General features: G+C 36.6%; 1 protein-coding gene across 3 annotated transcripts in view; it reads right to left on the minus strand.

Moving 5' to 3' along the window:
- LOC137662171 (galactocerebrosidase-like) overlaps positions 1 to 21,288 on the minus strand; it is a 34,954-nt gene extending 13,666 nt beyond the window's left edge. For 2 of the 3 annotated variants that reach the window (XM_068398276.1, XM_068398277.1), the window contains exons 1-6: positions 21,175 to 21,268; positions 19,610 to 19,749; positions 17,343 to 17,381; positions 8,659 to 8,789; positions 3,114 to 3,269; positions 878 to 1,002 (exon numbers count right to left, since the gene is read on the minus strand). In XM_068398276.1, coding sequence (XP_068254377.1) covers positions 878 to 1,002; positions 3,114 to 3,269; positions 8,659 to 8,789; positions 17,343 to 17,381; positions 19,610 to 19,749; positions 21,175 to 21,268 — 685 coding nt within the window. Of the gene's footprint in view, positions 1 to 877; positions 1,003 to 3,113; positions 3,270 to 8,658; positions 8,790 to 12,261; positions 12,390 to 17,342; positions 17,382 to 19,609; positions 19,750 to 21,174 lie in introns of all 3 variants that reach the window. The other variant, XM_068398278.1, reaches the window with a different exon arrangement.
- Positions 21,289 to 23,019: the final 1,731 nt, after the last annotated feature.

Genomic DNA, 23,019 nt, shown 5'->3' on the forward strand with positions numbered 1-23,019 from the left:
TATTCATCACGGTTTAGATTTTCAAAAATCACTTTTTTTTTTTTTTTCAAATGAAGTAAAGTTGAGCCAGAGAAAGCATAGATGGGCATCTCCATGAGGAATAACCAAGTAAGTTTCAGCATGTAAGAGAGCATACCAAAGAATATGACCTAGATCACAAAAATCCTAAGCAACATGGAAACAGGAACTGCTAAGTTGTTCTGAACTGTTCATATGACAGTATGGTCTTTTATGCTTTTACATATACAGGTAACCAGCAGAAGAATAAAAATTAAAGCATTTGCCTTGTTCCTCCATTATGGCATTGCATATGCTAACTGCTCTACTGAACTGTAGCAAATACAGCAAAATACTACAGGACTACAGAGTAGCCAGTGAATCCACATGTCCATAGACATTATGTGAACATATTCCCTTTTCCCCAAGCACAAGGAAATGCTGACTTAGACAAGCCAAGAATCTCAAGCAGGATGAGAATACAGAGGTTCTTTGTTCCATTTTCTCAAATTGAGAGGTATCAAATGTCTACTTAAGGATTTAAAAAAATAGAGAAAGGAACTAGGAAAGTACACTAACCTTTAATGGGCACTTCAGATCAAAATACTTTTAATAGTAACAGCTATAAAAGGCAGTAGTTTATTTATTTCTGCTGTATCTAATGGTGATGTATTAAGATTTCCCTACCAGATCTTTCTGCTTTCTATTGAAAGGAGCTTTTTTCTTCTTCTTTTTTAAAGTATTCACAAAACTTTCCATAAAACTAATTTAATTTGGTACAAAAAATAATACAAATAAACATACTAAATAAATAAAGGCCTCAGAAAATACAGTTATGCTCTGTGTTAGATCACCAAACTTTTACCTACGAACTGTCTACCTGTAATCCAGATAGGAGCTTCTACTTTGTAGTGGCCACTCCACGGCTCTTGTGCTGTCATTAATCCACATCGACCAAAGGGCAACTCTTCATAATAACTAGCCACCAAGTTCCATGCAATGGTTCTGGAAGAAAACCAGGTTTTTTTGCTCCGTTCATATGGACAGTATTAGATTAACCCAGTACAAGAATTTATTCCTCTTTTTTCTCCAGCATACAATGAAAAGAAGTTGAAGGCAAAACAAACAATCTTTCCAGCTAAAAGAGAAAGAAAAAAAAAAAAAAAACCACACACGAGAGGAAAATAAAACAAATCAACTTCCAGTGTTGAGAACTTCTTACAAAACTGATGACACATTCTCTGGCTATATTACCATAAAAAGTTGCACATTAAAGGAAATGCATACTGAGGGTTAAAGACTCCATTCATATTTACTTTTCCTGTTTCAAAGGGGGAAAAAAAGAAGTTAACAAGGTTTACAGCTTTTTGTTCGGGTGGTTTTTGATGTTTTTTTCGTTGGTTGGATGTTGCTGGTGGTGGTGGTAATTTTTTTTGGGGGGGTGGGAGAGTGGTTAAGGACCACTGGAAAAAAAAAATAAGCCTGCCTTTATCCATATAAATAACGAACAGATAACAACACCAACCAGCCATTCTCTGGGAATTGTTGCCATTTCAAGTTGTCAAGACACTGACAAGGTTAACTGCTTCAAGTCTTTTGATTTGGTCTTCACTGAAAATCTTTTGCTAGGACTTAACTTACAGCATGTGCACCGTCAGTATGGAAATACAGCTTAATAAAGCAGTTATGTAGAAAGCAAAAGCTGGCATGCTGTTCTGCTATTGCATACAGATGAGTGCAAAGGCCTCATATTCTAAAGCCATTGCCATAGATTTATCACACTATATACGCATTTCAGAAGAGATCCTGAAATCCTACAAAAGTTGCTCATAAAATAAACAACTCTTGAGTTGTGAACTCAAGAACTTGCTCACATTAAACTTGTTCTGCAGAATTTCAAACTTAGAAAAGGAATGCAGGGAACTCAAGTACAAAGGAAATGACCTTAGTGGAAAGATAAGCTGCCTTTCATCAGGAAGAGACTGTTTTCAATACAAAAGGCAAGATAACTTCAAGACTGGATATATGGACTTGGAACTATTCCACAATAATTTCTAAACACAATATATAAGACTGGCTGTCAGGTTGCTAAACAGATAGGGCATATATAACTACAAAGGGCTTGTAAAAAAAGAAAAAAAAACGGGAAGAGACAGACACCAAAAAACGGGAAAAGACAGACCCCAAAGTAAGCTAATAAGTCATATGAGAGTCAAGAGGCAACCAGAATGGTCAGGAATTCACATAGGAAACATTCATGTGTTAGAAAATTTCAGCTTGCAGAAAAGGAGACAGAAGATTCATAGAAACCGGGTGACTCAAGAAACTTCCCTTTACAAGTATCCAAGTGCTCTGTGCTCTGTTTCAAGCATTTCAGACAAAAAAACATTTCTCTTTGTTGTTCCAAAATGAAGTTATATAAAAACTAAAAGCTTTAAACAATTTTGCTTACATCTTGATGCCTACACTTTCTTTAACCAGAAACTTTTTTTTCTTTCAGATCAGTAGTTGCTGCACTAGAAACATCGAAGTATGTTTTCTAGTCTCTTCTAAAACTGTGAGTTATGTAACTTACCAATAAATAGAACAGCTTTCTTCCAGATTTCAATTTGGAAAGAAAATGTACAGGAAACAGTAAACATATCAGAAGACTACAACAAGTTTTAGAACGGACTCTGAGAAAGAAGTTGTATGTGAAAACTAGATAATGACACCCATACCTACTATTAGCTTAAGACAAACAACCTGATAAAGGACCTAAGAAAAATATGGATAAATTAGCTTTATTGTTATTTTCCTCCAATGTTTTTCATGTTGTTAGTTCTTCTTACAAATATTCTCTTTTCAACAAATATAATCAGAATCTCAAAGGCATCTGAACTCAGCTGCATAAGCCATTGGACACTGTGGAATAGTAACTCAAGAATACACTAAAACTTGCGTGACTTCTACCCCAGTAAAGACTTCATACTTTACTATATTTGAATTCAGACTGGCAGTGGAGAGAGTTTCAGTTTACCTACTATCTTACCATTGCAGATGGATGTGTTATATAGTACTTGAAACAATTCTTACATATGAAGTTGTGAAAGCAAGCAACAGTGCAGAACACTTACGCGGTCATGTTTCCATTCACGTAGTTTTGATTCAGAATCCGAGCCCAGCAGCCTGCACCTACTTCGTCATTGAAAGTACTGTAATCTTCTGAAGACCACAGTTTCTTCTTAGTTAATAAGGCATTTGGCACTGTTTTCGTTCCAGGATAGTGAGCCCTACACAGTATTTTAAAAAGAAAGAGCACTTATCACAAAAAGAAAAATCAAAGCCTGGAAGCACAAACACCAGTAATGATTCATCTCCTCCAAACTGAAAATGAAAAACAAACTTTCTTTGGAATAATACTAATGGAATAGAAGAAAACTGGATGAAAAAAATGGATGAAAGAGCACTATAATATTCCGTAGCTTATTGTATTGCATCAGTAGAAGATTATTTCTTCTGATACATGCCAGCATATAAGTAAACCTAGCTTTAAATATATCGTGCAATTTCTGCAGCTTGCTAAAGCAAAGCTTTATCCTGAAATTGAGCTTGAAGATTTTAATAACTGTAATGTGCTAAACAGAGAAAATACATGCTACCTTGTACTATCTCAAACAAAACCACAAATAATTATAAAATCAACAGTAAGATACAGTGCGAGGCATTATTCTATGAACTTAACCACGCGAATGTCTTAGGACCTAAACATGAACTTGGCTAATTTTGCACAACTTTTTAATAAACTCAGGTTTCAAAAAGGCTTGCTAGTTGGACTATAAAAGTTACAGAGGTGTAAACTGAAAATAGTTGAAACATACAATGAAAGCTAATTTCCTTCCAAGAACTTCCTTAGTATGAGGAAAGTTGCTTTCTCCCAAATCAAGCCTACTGATTATACTCAACCACAACAGTGATTCACTGTGCCAAATTAGTCTGACTGAAATAAAACCTTTCAAATCACTTGCAGAAGACAGGGTCATGATTTTCCCCTAACTTAGCACACTCACTGAACATACTAAATACATACACTAAAATGAAACTATCAGCACTGGAAAGGAAGGCATAAGTATTTCCTTAACTATTAGCCTGAAACTTGACAAATTGATAAATTTGTGACAGGGACATAAGAAATACCAGTTTTTCTAGGCTGACTGTTGGGCTTTTTTCATTATTTTCCCCCTACTGGACAATGGGCCATTTCCCAGTGTTGTAGTCTTTCATACATAGCTTCACTAATGATAATATAACAGACAGTAGAGATTTTAGCTACATCGTTCTCTGCTGCACAGATTACTGTATGTCCCCTTTGGCTTGGAAACACAAGTATTACCTGAATACCAAGCAAAGGTTTTTGTAATGGTGTAAAGTATGTAGCTTGCAAAGACAAGGCAAAGAAGGAATAATTTGTCTTTCTACACTCCATATCCCGAAGAGCTGTCAAAAAAAAGGTTAAGAGAGTATGTACTCATATTTTAAACACTGCAATTGAACTAGGTGATCAGGAAGATATTATTACCAAATGTTTTATATATTCTGTTTCTATGTATTTATGCGGGGAAAAAAACAAAACTAAACAAAACACCCAGACCCCCAAATTTGCATATCAACATCCCTGCAGATGCAAGCTGTACTTTACAAAAAAAAAGAAAAAAAAAAGTGGGGGGCTGTTATAGTTTTACGTACCATTACACAGGAACAAAATCTATAGAGCTCTAATTTCCTGCACTAAGACAGAGGGTCACCTTTATTTGCATAAAAGGGAAGAGAAATAATGCAATGCAAAGACACTAAAGCTATGGGAATAAAGTGGAAAAAACGGGGATGATACTCAGGATTAAAGTTACAGGGAGAAGAAACAGGTTCTAGAGGCAGGCTCCTTCAGTGTATGTTTATTGACAGCTTTCCTCCACTTAAAGCCCACACACTTGTAACATTCTCATTTTGTCCCACTGGTATGCAATCAGGTAAAAGTTTCAGCACCCATGGAGAAATGAATCACTTTTCTCTGCTCTTAGATGCAATTTCTATTACTGTTAATGAACACAATTTACACCATATTTCCTTTTCACTTACTTTGCTGTTAACCAAGGGGTTTTGTTTTACTTTCATTAATATCTACATTAGTCCTTAAAAAGCTGGATATGACTAAAGAGTGAATAACTCCTTTTCCATATGAAAACTAACTTTTTAAAAATAAGTATGCCAATCTTTTTTTAACTTTCAATAGCACTGTAGAGTTCATAGTCTAAAAAGACCCACCCAAATGCACAAAGGAAACATTTGCTATCAGATTACAGTGAAGGATTTCACACCCAGTATGTGCTGGATTTGTTGAACTCTATGTGATTTATATTGAAAGAAAACACTAGATCATGCTACAGCCCTCTTTTAGACATCTTGTGCCACTCTACAGCCTCAACAACTAACAAAAGACGTGCAGCAAAGAACAGGAGATTAGCTGTGTCCAGAACAGCATACTTTGCTCCTTTAGTAATGAAAACTCCTATAAAGGAGCGACTATACTCCAATTAGTCTCAGGAAATAATTGGTCCACTCAAGGACCACTACCATTTGGAGAGACTTGAGTATCCTGATTAATGTTTCAGCAAAAACCACAGACTCCTAAACACCTACCTTCCTTGCTGCCTGAAAAGATGAACTGGAATAGAGTTTATGCATCGTTCTTATAGACGTAGTGCTTCAGCAGAAGCAGTGGGATTTTGGATTCTCTGCTCTCTTTTGAGCAGAGAGGCAGACACACTATAACAGAATACCACTTCAAAGAGAAAGGGAAAAGTGATGTATATCATGAAAGGGGAGAAAAATAATGGATCTTAGTAGAGAAAAGGTAATGAAAGGAGTAGTAGGAACAGAATTACAACAGAAGTGACACATAAGATTAAGACTCTTATCACTGTGAGAGAAGAATTTACCAACAGCTAGGACTATCAGTGTTTGCATTCTTCAAACCACTGTTATTTACTAAAAAAATAAAAAAATAAAAAAATTTTAATCGTTCCCTCCTTCTTTCAGTCTCTGGAACCAGCAGATGGTTGGTTCATCATCAGGGCCTCTAACTGCTAGAGTGGTAACAAAGTATTTTTAAAATATTAACTGTTATGAGATTGAGTGTGTTTTATATAGCAGATGATGGAGCAATAGAACTCCAACAGGAAAAAAATCCACAGTTGCCTGTGTAGGACAGCTAAACTACATCAGATATTAAGAAAGTAACATTACTTAAGAAAAGTTCTTCTATTTATGGATTGCAAATGCTGCTTTGCATAATTGCTCACAGTGACTTCATTTGGACAACTTAGTTAAAAAAAAAACAACCAAACAAAAAATTTTGTGCTATTTTTTGTTTTGCACATAGCAATATCCCAAAGGGGAGGATAGGGAAAATCAGGATAGCAATAGCAGGTTTTTCCACCATTTTTCTCTCATGCATCAGTACAAGGCTGTAGAATTCCACTACAGGCATCACAGCATGATTCCATCATGGAGTAATGTCACAACATCATCTTGTTTTTCTTAGGTTGTTAACTTGGGCATAAGTAGGTCTAACAAATCTCTTTAAAGGGTTTGGTTTTCTCTGACATGTTCAGCCAAATGTGTGTTTAGAACCGATTTGGTTAAGAACACTGATGCTTCTAACCAAAAAGACTGAGCTGTTACCTAATGGCATACTAAATTTATATTAGGTGAAAATGAAAGTTGTTACTCAAACTCACTGACACTTTCTAAACAGTTCCTATTTTCTTTCCATTAACAGCAGGAAGCAGGGGTAAATTTTCAACATGTAGAGTCAGAATAGCTTGGTCTCTAACTGTACAGAATGCAAAAATCTAAGTGGTTTAACTGCGTTACAAACAGGTAGCACATCTAAAGTACTACTATGAGTAACTGTGGAATTCGCAAGCCCATTGTTGAAAAACATTGTTTTCAAGAGCTACAATGTAATTTAAATGTGTTCAAAGTAAGAGTAATACTTATTTATAATTCATTATATTTCATTTCACTGGTAAAATTGATGCGAACATAATAGCTCTGAAAAGCTGTTTGGAAATATCACATTATAAAGAGCTTTGGTGACTTGGGTCATTCCTATGTGGGTGAACATCTATTAATAGTTTTACAGTGTGTCTTCAGGACTCGCTCTAATTTCTAGCCATTACAATATCTTGCAGAATAAGCCTGGCTGGAAATAGTGCAAAATAAAACAAAAGCAGCAGCTTTAACCAACGTCCCATCCAGGTTGTCTGATGAGAGACCTCACAGATCACAGATTACGTTACCAAGTCCAAAACTGATTTTATGTGCACTTATGTAAAATCCTGGCTATCTGAAATACTTTTCAAATAAAAAAGAAAGCCAACTTTTTTATTTTTAAAGATACCACGATAAGATGTGCACCCCTAAATGGCCAGTAGCCAACTGATTATCCATTACACAAGACAGTATTTCATCTCCTGTTAAGAGAATCAGAGTAGGGACATAAAACTTACACTTGCAAAGAGTTAAGCAACTACAGCTTAGGAAGATAGTGTAAAAACAGTTGAGCTTCAGGAACTGACTCTGGATGCATGCTTGTAGCTGTCAAAAAAACAGAAAGGAAGCATGCTTACTATGCTGGGATCATGGTAACTACAGTGGATTTGTGTCTGGTCAGAGTGAGTTAACAATTGCTTTCACTTGTTGATCCACACATGATCCAAGACTCCACTTGTAAAAAAACTTTTTGTTTTTCAGAATACTTTTTGTTGTTCAGAATGGGGGGAGGGACACTGACTGCATAACTGTACTTGGAGGGAAGGCCTTCATTTCTATACCTCCTCTGGGTCAGATATATAACAATGAATAAAAAAGACTCAAGTTGAATCAAGGAACAGCCACATTTGAAACACGTGATTGGGTCAGGTAAGTTTATGGAACCTCGTAATTAAAATTTAGTGCTACTGTAAAAAGAAAAGTTAATGAGCAAGTCTTACACACATTTCCCTTCAGCAGACAAGTCAATAATCAATCTCAAATTTAGTCTACTGCTTTTGCAAAATATTAGCAACATATGATGAAACCCAGAACTAGAAAAACAAGTCAGCTGGCTGCATGCTTTCCAAACACAACCTTCCCATCAAAACAAAACAGGAACTAAGAATCAAGACATTATTGTAACTAAAAAAAAGAATCATAGTCCCAATTAATTTCTGGATCACACCCATTTCTGTAACAGACCAGTGGAAGTCAGTAATACAAGGCTGTATACAAAGCTGTAAAGCTAAAGCACTTTTTGCATACCAAATACAGGAATCAAAACAACCCTCAGAATAAAAAGGGTTGTCCAAAAAACCTTCAATTCATCAGAAGTGCAACCACAGCCAACAGGAATCTTCCACATGATAGGAGACTTACGATTCTGTTAAAGAGTTGAGGCTGTCATCAGGACAACAGCCCATGTGATTTGATGTGAGGTAGTAAGAAAGATTATAGTATCAATCCTTTCATTGCAGGTAAGAGTATAGAGAGGTAAAGCTTTAGCTGTGCTAGGTATAAATAAGCAAGATGAAAACAAACGATGAACAAACCACCAAGAAAGAAAAAAAAGAGAGAACCCCCTACCCAATCACATCGACCACTCCGTGGAGCTCAGAGTCAAGCAGCAAGACAAAGGAAATGGGCTCCCACAGTCTATCGCTGGCTATGATCCTCACCTGCTGCAGACCGTGCTTATCCAATGTGTATCTCAACAGCTTGAGGGAAAAAATAGCCAAAAATTTATATCAGGAAAAGCAGCATCTTCTTCAACACTATTTGAACATATTTCAAAAACAAATCATGTTCCAATTCTTGTTTTTACAACTTGGACAACAACTGTTACACCAAACAAAATGTAATAGATTGTCAAGCACTAAGTACCTTCAAAGGACACTTTCTTCCTCTACCATGCCAAAACCCAAAGTACATGACAAAAGGAAAAATGAAAAACATTTGGTTCTTATTTTCTTACACACACAAAACTGCAGATAAAGACAAAGCAAATCACATTTCATGCAAGATACTCTATTTGCAGATCAGCCACTTAGATGTTACAATGTTGAGGGTTAGGCTACAAGGAGGACATACCAGTCAAGGACAACTGAATTATAACTTACAAACCTTGTGAAAGCACAGTAAACATTTAATTAAGGAGTTGATTCCCCCTATCAACCATTTAACAGTGGAGCAACACAAATGAGATCAGCTCTCCCCAAACACAACCGACAAGAAACGAGAAAAACCCCAGACGCATACACACCTTATTACTCAACTGCGTTTTATTTACAGTTTTAAAATTGCAACCACTGTACACTTCCCTAGAGACATTTTAAGGCCTTGAAAGTCAATAAAGCAAATCTAAAATGTCACGTAAGACCGAGTCTAATGATGTAGTTCCTCGAAGTCCAGAGGTCCCCTAAACAGCATTTGCTGTACTTGTAAATCCAGATAATATCAAATGCCTAACTACCTTCAAATCGTTCTGTATATTTCTACCATATACTGTCTTCTCTAACAGGGAACACTACCTGCAGGAAACAGTGCTGCAAGATTTTTTTTCCCCACAGATCAGAATCTGAACTAGCTTATCTGCAGTCTGACAGTAGCCTGAAACATCAAGATTTCCTGCCCCAAAGTCTTAAGAACTGTTAGTGCTAATTCTGCATTGTATTTTCCTGTTATATCTTGCATTAGAATAAGGCAGTATTTGGTTTGCAGACTTACCATACTACAAAAGCTAAAGTACTTAGCGGTTATGGAAGGTTCCTGATGACTAGAGAAAAACAGTTTTAATGCCCATCTTCAAGAAGGAGGATCTGAGAAAATACAGGCCCATCAACCTAGCCTCAGTCCCCACGAAGGTTATAGAGCAAGTCTTCCTGGAAGCCACTGCCAAGCACAGGAAAGACAGGAGGATGACTGGAAATGGCAGCATGGATTTACCAAGGGCAAATCATGCCTGACAAATATGATTACTTTCTACGACAAGACTACCTGTGAGGTCAAGGTGAAATCAGTGGATGTCATATACCTTACCTTTAGCAAGGTCTCCCACCAAGGTGGGCAGAAAAGTCCAACCAGGGTGCAGATTGCTAGCGATGTCCCCATAGGCTGATAATAGGGCCAAAACTGTTTTATGTCTTTAATAAAACTCAGGAAGTTCACCTTTTGCTTTGCTCATGCACACACAACTTTTGCTTTCCCTATTTAACTGTCTTCATTTCAACCCACAAGTTTTCTCACTTTCACTCTTTTGATCCCCCCCCTGCCCCCGCCATCCCACTGCAGGGGAGTGGCTGTGTGGGGCTGGGCTGAGCTGCCTGCCAGGGTTAACCCACAACTATGCTGAGAAGGAGGGCTGTTATTTAGAGGGAACTCACAGACTGGAAAAAACAGGCTGACAGGCATCTCGTCAAGTTCAACAGCTGCAAACACAAAGTCCTACACCTGGGACAGAATAACCCCTTGCAAGAGTACAGGCTGTGGACTGATGAAAAATTCAGTTAGGTGTAAGAACTTAAAGAAAAAAAAAAAAAAAGAAAAAAGAGCCTAAGTATGGTCAAACACATGGAATCAGTTGCCCAAAGGGGTTGTGAAGATATTAAATTCTACCTAATTACAGATAACAACCCCAAAAATAAGACATAAAAAGACAAGGCTGTTCTAACTGTAAAATCTATTGTTTTTAATTGAGACAAACATTATGTCTTAAGATCAGTTACATAAATCCAAAATTAAGTTTCTAGCTTGTGCTTTGAACTATGTAATATATATAACATTCAATAAAAACCTCTGACAATAGGAACTTTCATCTTAAAGGACAACTAAAACATGTCTGTGGTCTTAAAGGCTACAAACAAGAACAGGTACTCCTAGTCTTGATTCTGTCAAGCTCTTAAAGAAGTAAGAACCATACACACTCAGTGTACTCCTTCTGCAAGTTTCATTGGCATGGAAGTCATAACTAAAATATTTCCTAATGGACTACAACTTGCTGAGGTGCAAGTCTTGCCTAACCTAAGTCATAAGTTTTTAAACCAAATGAGTTACTCAATGTTGGCATTATAATTGGTATTTCTGAAGCAGCCACTTCCAGGTGATCAGTGTTTAGAAGCACAACATCTGAAAAGAGTTTCTTTATAAAATCCCTGCTTAACCCACATGCTATAACCTTTGAACCATGCATTAGTTTAAACAACTACGAGCATATCACACCTCTTACATATAAATAAGGATAAATGGTACACTAGGGACCACAAGCATGTTCTTATCAGAGCAAGATTAACAATGGAGGTAAGCAAGTTAACAAATGTAACACAAGTAAACAATTTATACACATACAGGTCATTTTCACTGGAAACATGCTATAATTTTTAAAAAACGATTCATAGTTTTGAGAAATCGGAGATTACCAAGAAAGCAAGAGCAGCAGAATAAGTATCAAGCCAGTTGACAGAAGCAAGGTAGTAATTAAGTATATTATGGAGGAAGAGTGCAGGCAATCAAGTTGCCATTTGCTAGAACTACAACAGTGGGCATTCCTAGCTCCTAAAATTGAGATGGTTCTATTAGTTTAAAAACAAGATTTGGATGCTTGTTTTTCCTTCCACTTCACTGTCTGTGTGTGCACTTCTAATACGATCTGTTATCAGATATAAGCAACAAACAGAAACTCATAGCTTTAGGACATGACCAGAAAAATCTTAAGCAAATGACATGTTGCAGGGAACACTACAAGCATGGAAAGTCCCAGGGTGATAAGTTCCAGGGTGAAACTTCAAGTTCACCTGAAATTAAAACTGACTGCAGACCAAGAAATTCAGTCCTAAGGTTTTTCTGACTTTGAAGAGGCACATGCTAATCTTAGCTAATCTATCTAATCTTAGCTAGAAGCCTCCTGTCATTCACTAGTGCTAAGACAAGAAGCCTAAAATATAGCTCCTAACGGAACACTTGAAAGAAATGATGGAAGAGTGGTAAGGTTACCTTATACATGCACTAAACTGAAAGAAGAGAGGAAGACAGGAAAGAGTAGTCAGTCATCACTGTACATGATGACAACAAAACTGGGAATGGCTCGGAAGTTTCAAATAAGAATATATGACTTCTCAAAATGGAGGTGAAGGCTTACTTACAGAAATGAAGCAATAAGCAATGTGTAAAATTCCTCCCTTCTCCCACACTTACCCGACTACCTCAATAGCATCATTAAGATACGGATCAACTATCATCTCCTTTGAAATGTTCCAATCTCCATCTGCAGCGATGATGCCAATGTTCCATAGACCCAGTCTGTCCAAAGATTGTCGAAGTACCTTAGTAACAGATAACACCACTTAAAGTACAGCCTTCATCAATCAGGCAACATGAAAATTTAAGACTGAAAACAATTTAAGAACTGTAGAAGAAGTCAGTGGAAGTATTTGTCTTAGACCAAGATGGATAAGAAAAGTTCTCACTTCTCAAAGGAGAGTCATAATGACAACTAAGACAAAGTTGATGGTAAGTATTGTTAACGCTGAAGAGTTATCTATGGCATTCAGATAGCCGTTACATAAAAATGGGCTTCTCATCACTTGTATTACTTTTGACAGCCCACGTGACAGCATACATGTACTCCACTCGGACACTCTCAACATACTGACTCCATCCATTGCATGCATGTAATTCATTACGTGTGAGTAATATATTTATCATAAAGTCAGTCACATTAAGTTCATATCATAGAATCATAGAATGGTTTCGGTTGGTAGGGACCTTTAAAGATCATCTAGTTCCAAACCCCCTGTCACGGGCGGGGACACCTTTCCACTCGAACAGGTTGCTTCAAAGCCTCATCCAACCTGGCCTTAAACACTGCCAAGGAGGGGGCATCCACAACTTCTCTGGGCAATCTGTTCCAGTGTCTCACCACTCTAACAGTAAAGAATTTCTTCCTAATATCTAATCCAAACCTACCCTCTTTCAGTTTAAAACCTTTCCCCCTCATCCCATCGTTGATCTGAAAATGATGACTGGTTGGAATGTGAAAGTGGAGATACCTCCACAAGTGATCAGAAGTGAAAGTTAACCTGATCCCAAAAAAAGTATATTGAGAAATCATGAATTGAATTTTTAAAATAGAAAAGACCTTGTAACCATACAGTTTTCTACAAGAACAGAAATCATTGCCAAACATCTGTCCTTTTCAAGTGAGGAGCACACCTAAGCATTCTTTTCACAGGCTATTTCACTGAACAACAAAAAAAAAAAAAGCCCTTGATCTTACAAGTGTCTGATATTTAAGTTTACCCTCTACCTGGGTCTCATATGTCTCACTAATTTTCAGGAACATAATGCATAAAACTGGAATTGCATATTTACAACAAAACTGAGGGCAGTCAACTTTGAATCCAAACATGCCAGCAGAAGAGGATTCCTACTCTCTTTCCAGCTTCTCCTTACTACTTCACTGCCGAAGATGATAAACCTCTCACATCTGCCCGTGGAACTTCTTAGACAAAATATATGCAGGCAAAATATCCCCAGCTCTAACAGTTAAGAATGAACCAGGCTTATACAGGGCTGGTATTATACAGCATGATTTATCTGAACACTCAATAAAAATGATTTTTTTTTTTTTAAAGTATTTTCAGCAGCTTCCACATACAGTTGCATCTGAAAAAGGACATCAGTCCAGTGTCTAAAATCCTTCTTTCAATCCTGGATATAGAGGAATAATGTACTATGTGCTGTATATATGCATGCATAAGAAAGATTTTTCTAACTATTTGAAGATCAGTAGGCATGAATCCTTAAATAATTTCTTGTAATAGCCCTCCAGAAATGTGAGGAAGAATGGGGAGCATTTCTATTTTGATGTGTAGTCAAATAAGGACACAAAGCAAAGTCCAAGTGTTGGTGACAATGAAAGCCTAGATCTAAAGGACATAAAATTTATTAAGAAGAAAAGTAGCAATGAAGTTCTGTTCAGCTGCTTGAAGCCTTTGAAACATGAAGTTTTTCAGAAGAAAAATTAATAATGGTAGAAATACTTACAGCAAGGTCCTTGCAATTTAAAGCTTTCTAGCTAGCTAGACATTTGGAAAAACTGCCTGACCACACAGATAGTTCAGAAGACCAAAATGACTGGAGAGGCTGAAGAACTTCCACGTTGAAAGATAAGTACCGAAGACACAGAACTGTAGACACTCAAAATGCACTCCATAATAACATACACAGAATGGTTCCCTCACACACAGTATTCATGTTTATATAGATACTCCTTCAATTTTAGGGTTAGTTTAAGATGACAGTATTTAAAAATACAATTGGAAGAATAGGATCTTATTGAATAAGAATTTATAAGCAATAGAATCATCATTTCTTTTTTTCATTTTTTCTACTTAATAAGAAACATAACTAGCACCTTAATGGATGAAGTAACTAAAATAACTTCTTAAAAGTAAAAATTTAGCACAATAACGAAGAGCTTATCTATGTCATGTATTTGTCAGACACTACAGGAAATGTTTGGTGTGCAACAGCACACTTCGGTAAATAGACCTTTTTTGAAATGGCAGGCTGCAAATAGAACTGTCATGCCGATTAGAGAATAGATGGCATGCAACCCTGCAGAGAGTATGAGAATGAATGGTAAAATAGGTGTTAAATAAAAAGCCTTGTATCAGTTAAGGTACAGTGGAGGGAAGGCTGACACTTTTCAGCAAATATTTTGGTGATTTTAAGATCAAATTTTAAACTAAACATTTAGTTCTAGAAGCCAAAAGCTTAGTCCCAATTCAACAGCATTTAAAAAGCTAACAAGAAAAATGCCACACCTATACTCACAGAATCACAGAACGGTTAAGGGACCCCTGGAGATCATCTAGTCCAACCCCCAAACTCGACAGTTTGTTCTCCACATTCATTCTCCCCCCATAAGGAAGCCAAGACAAACAGATGAGAAAGCCTCCAGGTGACATGACATAGGACTGAGCAAAACAGAAGATTTCTATTTCTTACAAAACACATAGAAAGCCAGAAAACCATTTAAAAAAAAAGAGCCAATCAGTGACATAGTGAAATAAAATGAGTATTTTATTTACAGTAAGATCTGCCTTCTCTCTGATGATTCCTTTTACAAAGAATTCAGTCTCATAGGCACTCCAAGCAATGTAACATCTAGCCAGCAAAGAAACAGAACTTGCAGCTCAAAAACCAAAAATCCCTCACTATTTACCTTTCATCTTACTTGCATAGTTTTATTCCAGCCTGCAGACAAGGGGTTTCAATTCTGTCTGCTTTTGTTCCTATAACATACATACCGAACAACTAGAGATTTCTCCTTGAAGTCCACACACAAACACTTTCCCCTCCTCCCCTACCAGCATAATTTACCTGTGATTAGGGTTATCCTTTAGAAGACTACTAGTACCCTTAGTGATTTCTCCATTAGGCCACACCTGATTAGTGAACCACTTTTCTTTTTGAAAAAGAAAAGCCTGGCACCAACACTGTCCGAGGCTAAATATAACAGAAAACTTCTAGTTTCTGAGGCTTTTTTGTAATAAAGAGAGCACCCTATGAACTTGTTTCCTAGCTTTAAAAAAATTAGGCTATGGTTTGTGCTGAACACACATTGGGATGGGATATTTTAAGTGGATTCTAACCACACCCACTGAACACATTTAGACGGGGATTTAAGTAGCTTCACTAGCAAAGTCTGAAGCATCTGCACATCCACCAGACTTTTGTTACTTAACATGCCCAAAAAAACAAGACACCTTGACATAGATGCCAAGATATCCTCCTGTGTCACACTTTAGTGTATTCATGTTTTCTCTGGAAGGGATTTTGTAAGTCACTCAAAAACTTTAATGCCAAACCTCTGAGTCTAGAAAATACCTTCAATTAAATTAGTTGTGGAATGAAATACACACAACAGAATTTGGTCTAAGATGTAATGAGACTTGGAAACTAAGTTACTGTGGCAACAGTGGACCCAGTAAATCAGTTTACAATACACGTTTGATTAACGTATTTGTTAACAAGAAATCCATAAAGCTGGATATAAGGTATTCCCCTTTCTTTGTACAATTTATACGACCGGCACAGAGTTTTCTGCCAGTGCTTCCTGCCCTTCCTCAGTCAAAGCACTGCACAAATCATAGGAAACAGTTATAAGGGTATTCATCTAATTCTACATTCTCAGAAATACAATTTTAAAAAGAAATGTTTTATAGGACAGCATTCTCAGTTCTCAGGAGTAAGCAGAATTCTATATATGCCAGCCTCATGAAAGATACTTAAAGATACTTTTTTGCTCTTATTGCAATGTCAAGTTTAACTGTTGTACACCGTTTCCTGTATCATTCTACTAAAACTAATCATTGAACATAATAGCTACAGAAGTTGCCAAGGACAAATGATGTGACTAACCTCATTCAGTGTACACAAACTGTAAGAACTGAAACTTTTCTAATAGCTGCTAATTGACTAATTTTAAGCAGATGGGATCCAATCCCTGCTGAGTTCTGAAAAAAAAAATTAGTTTTTCCTATACACTCAATTTAACTCTTATTTGCTTTTAAGAAGAGGTAATGCAATTGCTTCTTAGCCTTGAAGCAGCAACAAGGAAACGAACAAAGCAGAAGCTTGTACTTAAGATTCCACTTCAACATAACAAACAGAAACAGTTTTCAAAGAAGGACAGGGGGGCAGCAGAGGCAGGCAGCAGTGAGAGATATTAGAGAGATCTCAAGGCTGGTTATGTGAAATACTGTGTTCCTCCAACTCTTTTAGAACGGGAGGTACTGAATTTTGCACAGTTAAAAACACAGAGCCTTGTTTATGTTTTCTGATTTACCTTTTCCATAAAATAAGAACCTGGAGTTTTATACCAATAATTTAAGGGCACTATATCCACTGGAACTTTGCTACAGAATTTTAAGTAATTCTAGATGTTGAACTATATCCAAGCCAGTACAAAGACAATGAATTTGTATTAATTCAGTAGCATCAACTGGAGCTTCCATTGAAATGTGAAGGTCCTGAACACTCAGCATACACTGACACACTTACAGTTCAAAATAACACACACAAAAAAAAGATCTAGAGATCTGATCCTGTTAGCATTCCATGCCTGCAACTACAAGAAATAGAGTTCAATAACTGAAGTAGTTGCAGGATTAAGGTCCCTCTTCCAGGCAAATTCAGACAAGCTAACTGTTTAGATACGATAACAAAAACAAACATTTCACTTCAGAGAAATAAGAAAAAATACATACCTTAATATATTTGCTACTAAATGCCCTTTCATTCCATATCTATAAAGGAAAAGTAGAAAGCTATTTAGAAAAATCAGGATGTCAATGCAAAATGAAAGATTTTATTTACAGATATGATAAGTATATATATGTATATATAAGATTATACAATCCATTAATGAACTGGTTTCAGTTTGCTAGAGGAAAGTGTTCCGGTTGGTTTTGTTATCAATTCTTCAGGGGAAAACTCTGTATGAAAGTTCAAAAGAGCTGCTTGTTTATCTATCTCTAAAGTCTACTGATTGCCTTCTTGTTGAAAAGAACTCTAGCGCTGCTTGAGCTCTACAATGGTAGCAGTGTTACACATGACATTATTACCAATGGGTCTACAGTTTGTTAGAAATCATTGAGAAACACATTGCGGCTTCAAGGCGTGGTCCTAACGAATAGGCACATTGCCATACACTGACATAGGAGAGCTGGAATAAGTTACATACCGAACAATTGCCTACAGTTTCAGGGTGTTATTCAATAACGCTTACAGTTCCTTCTAATTTACACAGGACTGTACCCATACTTAAACACAAGACAGATCCAGCATAGTTTAAGTAAACAGACACAAAATTATCTCTTTTCTGTCGCTCTGGATTTTTCATCTTTTATGGAAAGACTGTAAGCTAAACACAGCTTAAAATTCAAAAGCAGGAATGCTAGTTTTCCTTTCTACCAAATACCCTGGCCAATAAAATCCATAGTCAGAAACCTTCTTACTTTCTTTTTTCTAAAAGTGCAACATGAACACTATGACTCACATTCACCAGTAAAGGTGGAAGTACCCCCTGTAGGTGTAGATTACCCAACCACGTACAAGCAGTTTCTTGTAGGTGGGATACGTCCATTTGATTTTGATATTTCTAGATCTTTCCATAAGTGCTAATGCATGACTTCAGAAACAAGCCGATCAAAAAGTTGAAAGGCTCTTTTCATCATAAAGCAAATGATGATATATAATATGTGGTATAAACTGAAAAAGCAGTAAAGGCTAACAATGTAGAATCAGAACAGCATGAAAATTGTTTTGACAGTTTCTGAGCCTTCACAGACCTCACTGCTTTCCTGTATTTCAGATTATACCCACAAAGAAGCCAGACAATATGCAATGCCCCACCTTGCCTGCAGAAGCAGAAGTTCCCTTTTCTTAGAAGCATAGAATTCAGAAGGCCCATCAGAGTGAAGTAACAATACAGAAGGCAGACATAACTCAAATATGTAAAGTGCAGAACTTACCTTCTACTCTAAGAGCATAGCAAAAAAGAAAATTTAACAGCAGTTGTTCTCCCTGTCCCCCCAAGTTGAATTGCTGAAGCATCCCTGTGTTACTCCAAATGCAAGACTGACACAGCTGAAATAAGTCAGCAACATCAAGAGGGGTGCATTCCAGAGGAGATATACATCGGATATACTTTCCCACATTACAGCAGAAAGGTCAGACTTCTTTGAGGGGTGAGAACCACAGTTTCAGAAGCTTTGCTCTAGAATGCTGAAGTGATTTTCAGCTTTTCTGCAGTTAAACAACTGTCTCACATCAAAAAACTTAAAAGTCCAAAATAAGTGTTTCAGTAAGTATAGGACTGATTTTAGAGGAATCCTAGCCACGTATTTTCTTAATCAGAAAAAAAAAAGTTGAATCTCATATAATGAACTTGAAAAGTGCTTTTCCAGATTGTCTGCTTCTCTCTCTCATCTCCAAATTACGACATTTGTCTGACATTCATTCACTACTTCCATATATTGCACTGTAACACCAGCACCTTTATCTACTATAAATAATGCTGGTAAAAATGGAAGAAGTTGTAGAGGATTGCCCTTCCGCAAAACAGCGACCGTATTTCATGCCAAGAAGCGGTGTTAGCTGACTTTCACCAACTAACTTAACTAATGCTTTTTGTTAGCTGGTAACTGCTGAAACCTAAGCAGAACAAGCAAGGCAGAAAACAACAAGCCCAAGACTCAAACAGGTTTCAGAATTCTCAAATTCTCAGGTAACTTTGTTATAGATTTGGGATGGCAGCAGACTACTCATTTTACACTGGTTCTGCTTTAATGGCCATTATTGCAGAAACGCTGTAAGCTGACATAACTTCTACCTTTCCCCTTGCAACACAAAAAGCCAAAACTGCAATTATAAAACAATTTCTCTTCCCATCCCCCTCCTCCAGTAATCAGACAAGACCAAGATCTTAGGAATTAAGATAGATAAAATATACAGGAGATTTTGATTTACTGACCCCAACATAATCAATGTCCAAATTATGATACTGTTTGGCTCCTAATATCCAAGAAACAACATAGTAAGCAGTGACATCTGGATAGTCATAGGGCCAGTTTTCACCCTTCCCTATCCATGCTGGAAATGTCCAAGGTAATCCTGGAAAGAGAGAAGAAAAACAAATGAGTAAGATAAGTGGTTGGTCTACACTTACTCGATAAATCTCAACAGCAAGCTGTAATTTGTTCTACCTAAAATGAAGGAGCAGATAAGCACTTCAGATTCACATTGTTCCAGGGAAGACAATTAAACATAACTTATTCAAGTGGAGAGTATGCTCTAATATAAATTGTGATCAAATATATTAATAGCTGCTCTTTTTTTAAGCTAGAAAACCTTCATTACTAGAGAACAACTGACTACATACAATTTTTCAATTCCAAAGATTTTAGGATAAAAATTTACAAAGTTATAGACAAAGGATCAACACTGAACACCAAAAATTGTTAATCTCCTGCATATGAATTTCAGAAGAAGTGATGATCTAATCATAACAGAAGAAGAAAGACTAGGATCATGAAAAAGCATTTCTGAGTCTCAGCTGTTTACTTCATCTTGTAGTAAATAAGAAAAACAAATTAAGCTAACCAGATCCTGCTATGTTTTCTGCTGACTTTGTGTAAGACACCATAGGCTAATTCAAAGGCAAACCCTCCTTACTTTGTTGAGTGCTTGATCTGAGGGAAGAGGGAGGTTATTAATAATCACAATTAGTCATAGATGGTAAGCTTACTGCTTGTCACAGTGCCTGTCTAACAGACCCTGACTGGCACATCTTGCACCAAGTAATGCCTCGTGGCTGGATATGGCAAAGCCTGACCCCTGGAAGAGGGGGAATTAAATACTTTTTAATTGACAGATTTCTTCCCTTGTTTCATGTGAAATACATTTTGTAAAGTGTTTTAGTTAAAATCTAGGGTTTCACATTTGTACTGTCACAGCACACACACAACCCACGATCAAAACGGGGAGACAGGAAAGTCCTCTTACAACTCAATTACATACGTAAGACAAATCAGAAGACAAGAACCACTATAGCGGGGAGGGGCTGATGGGTTTGTAATAAGAACATATAATTGAATTTAGTGTATAAAATATTTACAGATTTATACTTCCTGTAAGTTTACTTTATCCCTCCCAAATTTTTTACTCTATTATTCAGAAATTCATCTCTCATGATAAATCATTTATGTTCATTGCTGTGATACAGTCTAAGCATTAACATCACTTGATACAAGCAAATTATTCGTCGTTTCTTATCCTATGCTACTTGTTACATACATTCTTGTTATGCTACTTGTTACAGTAGCACAACATAAGAATGTTATGCTACTGTAACAAAGTAAAACATAGTAAGTTTAACTGAAGCATCAAGGCAAGATTACCGAATATTAGAGATTCTACTTTGTCTGCGGCAACATCAAAACATCTGTCCATTAAAATTAATATGCTAATTAAGGTTCAGATATGTAATTTAGTTAGGAGAGGAAAAGCATTTAAATCCTAAAGCTTGAAGCAATTTACCAATCAGTTTAATTTTGGGGTTTCTCTTTTTAGCTTCTTTCATCAGCCACCATTCATAGCCCCGGAAGTAGTTCTCATCATTTTCGTAGTGCATATGGGAGGGTTCAGTACCATCTAGGAAGGAAAGAGACAGGTAGCTCATAATTATCCTCTGTGTCATAAGCTGTTACACATCATAAAGTTTTCTGTATTGCTCGCTGACATACTATGCAAGCACATATCTCCAACATGGTTCACAGGTTCTTTGGCACATATTTCAAAGCAAAATGAGTAGTGGGAGGGAACACACAAAACTTGCCACCCTTCATTCTCAGCATATTACCTTAGTCAGCATAGATTTAATATTTTTTATTTTTTAACGGATGATGCCTGCTTTTAACATCAGAATGTTATTAACCCTTGGGCATTTTCTATCCCTATCTATGATAATGCTAAATCTGTATTCATGATTATCTTGGTCCCAACAACCACTAGGAAAGTTACATCATTAAGATCAGCAGGAGTAAAAAAACAACACTTGTAGAAGCAAGTTATATCTAAACCAAAAAGCAAACAAAAGAAGGTTGTATTTTGTTTCTCCTGTGCAAGGCAAGTCCAGGGAGAGAAAAGAAAGGAACTGCCCTGAAGTTTTTCAGTGACAGGGCAGAGATTTTTTTTATTTTTATAGTAAAAGATCTAGTTTATAATTTCCATGGTGTTCCGTGACTGCAGGAAGAGTTTTTAGAATTGAAGGCTATGCACAGAATTCCCTCAGGCAAAGGTAAACAAACTAGAAAGGTGCAAAAGAATCAGTGTTGCATGGGAAGTCATTACACACAAAAGTCAATTAATAACTTGTGCATGCAACTGCAACAATTACTTATATTGAGCTATATGCTTAATTGTTCCAGAGATCTATTCTGACAAGACTTCTTTTTTTAATGAAGTCTGCTGAAATAGCACATTTCATTACAGAAAATAAGACTGATTTTTTTTTAGCTTACTAACACTTCACTATTTAGAAATTCTATTTGTCAGAGACATAGAACAATAATTAGATTCCAAACTTAAGACTCCTGATCACACTTCAAACAGACTCCTGATCACACCTCTGAGGTCAGAGTAAGAGCTGCAGTCCAATGTGTTAAGACATATGCATCTTAGTGTTCTCCTTCTAAAATCTGGAAAGCCATCACACAAGTATGTTACATTCTCCTTAGCCAGCAGCAAGACTCTTTGAAAAGAAGGTCTGCGCATGCATGAAGATGACTCCATTCTCCTCTAACCAGCAATTTTCTGACCAAATACCGAGGTGTTAAACCCAATATAATACTTTTCACCATGTTAATTTTTCTTAAGGAAAGTAAACCAAATAAATGAAAAACAATATCTAACTACACAAACACAGACATTAGAAAAAATATATATAAAATGCCACAAAGACAGATGCTATGCTTTCTATTATTAACTGAGTCTGGTTTAAGTCTGTTCTTGACATAGCCAAGATTTACTTCTGGGGGAAATAAAAAAAAAATATATGAACTGTAGTCTAGTCACTGCTTCTTAGCTTCCGATCACAAGCAGTCACTAAACAATTTCTCCTATATGTAAATATAGTAGGCTAGGCAAATTTGCAATTGTGGCCAGGCAAAAAAAAAAAAAATAGTGCTGTGCCTACTGTCACTCCAGTGAAATGTAGCAGCTCATTAAACCAACGAAATATAATTGCTTCTGACTGTCTGTCTTTGCATTTTCATGCTTTTAAGACATAAACTACCTACTCCTACACAAGTTTTAGAGTTTGTATTGCAAAACTGGTGTTTGAGAAATGCTCTGCAATTCAGAAAGCTACTAGAGGTTCCTTAA

The sequence above is a fragment of the Nyctibius grandis genome, chromosome 4 (genome assembly GCF_013368605.1).
Source record: "Nyctibius grandis isolate bNycGra1 chromosome 4, bNycGra1.pri, whole genome shotgun sequence".
NCBI lineage: Eukaryota > Metazoa > Chordata > Aves > Nyctibiiformes > Nyctibiidae > Nyctibius > Nyctibius grandis.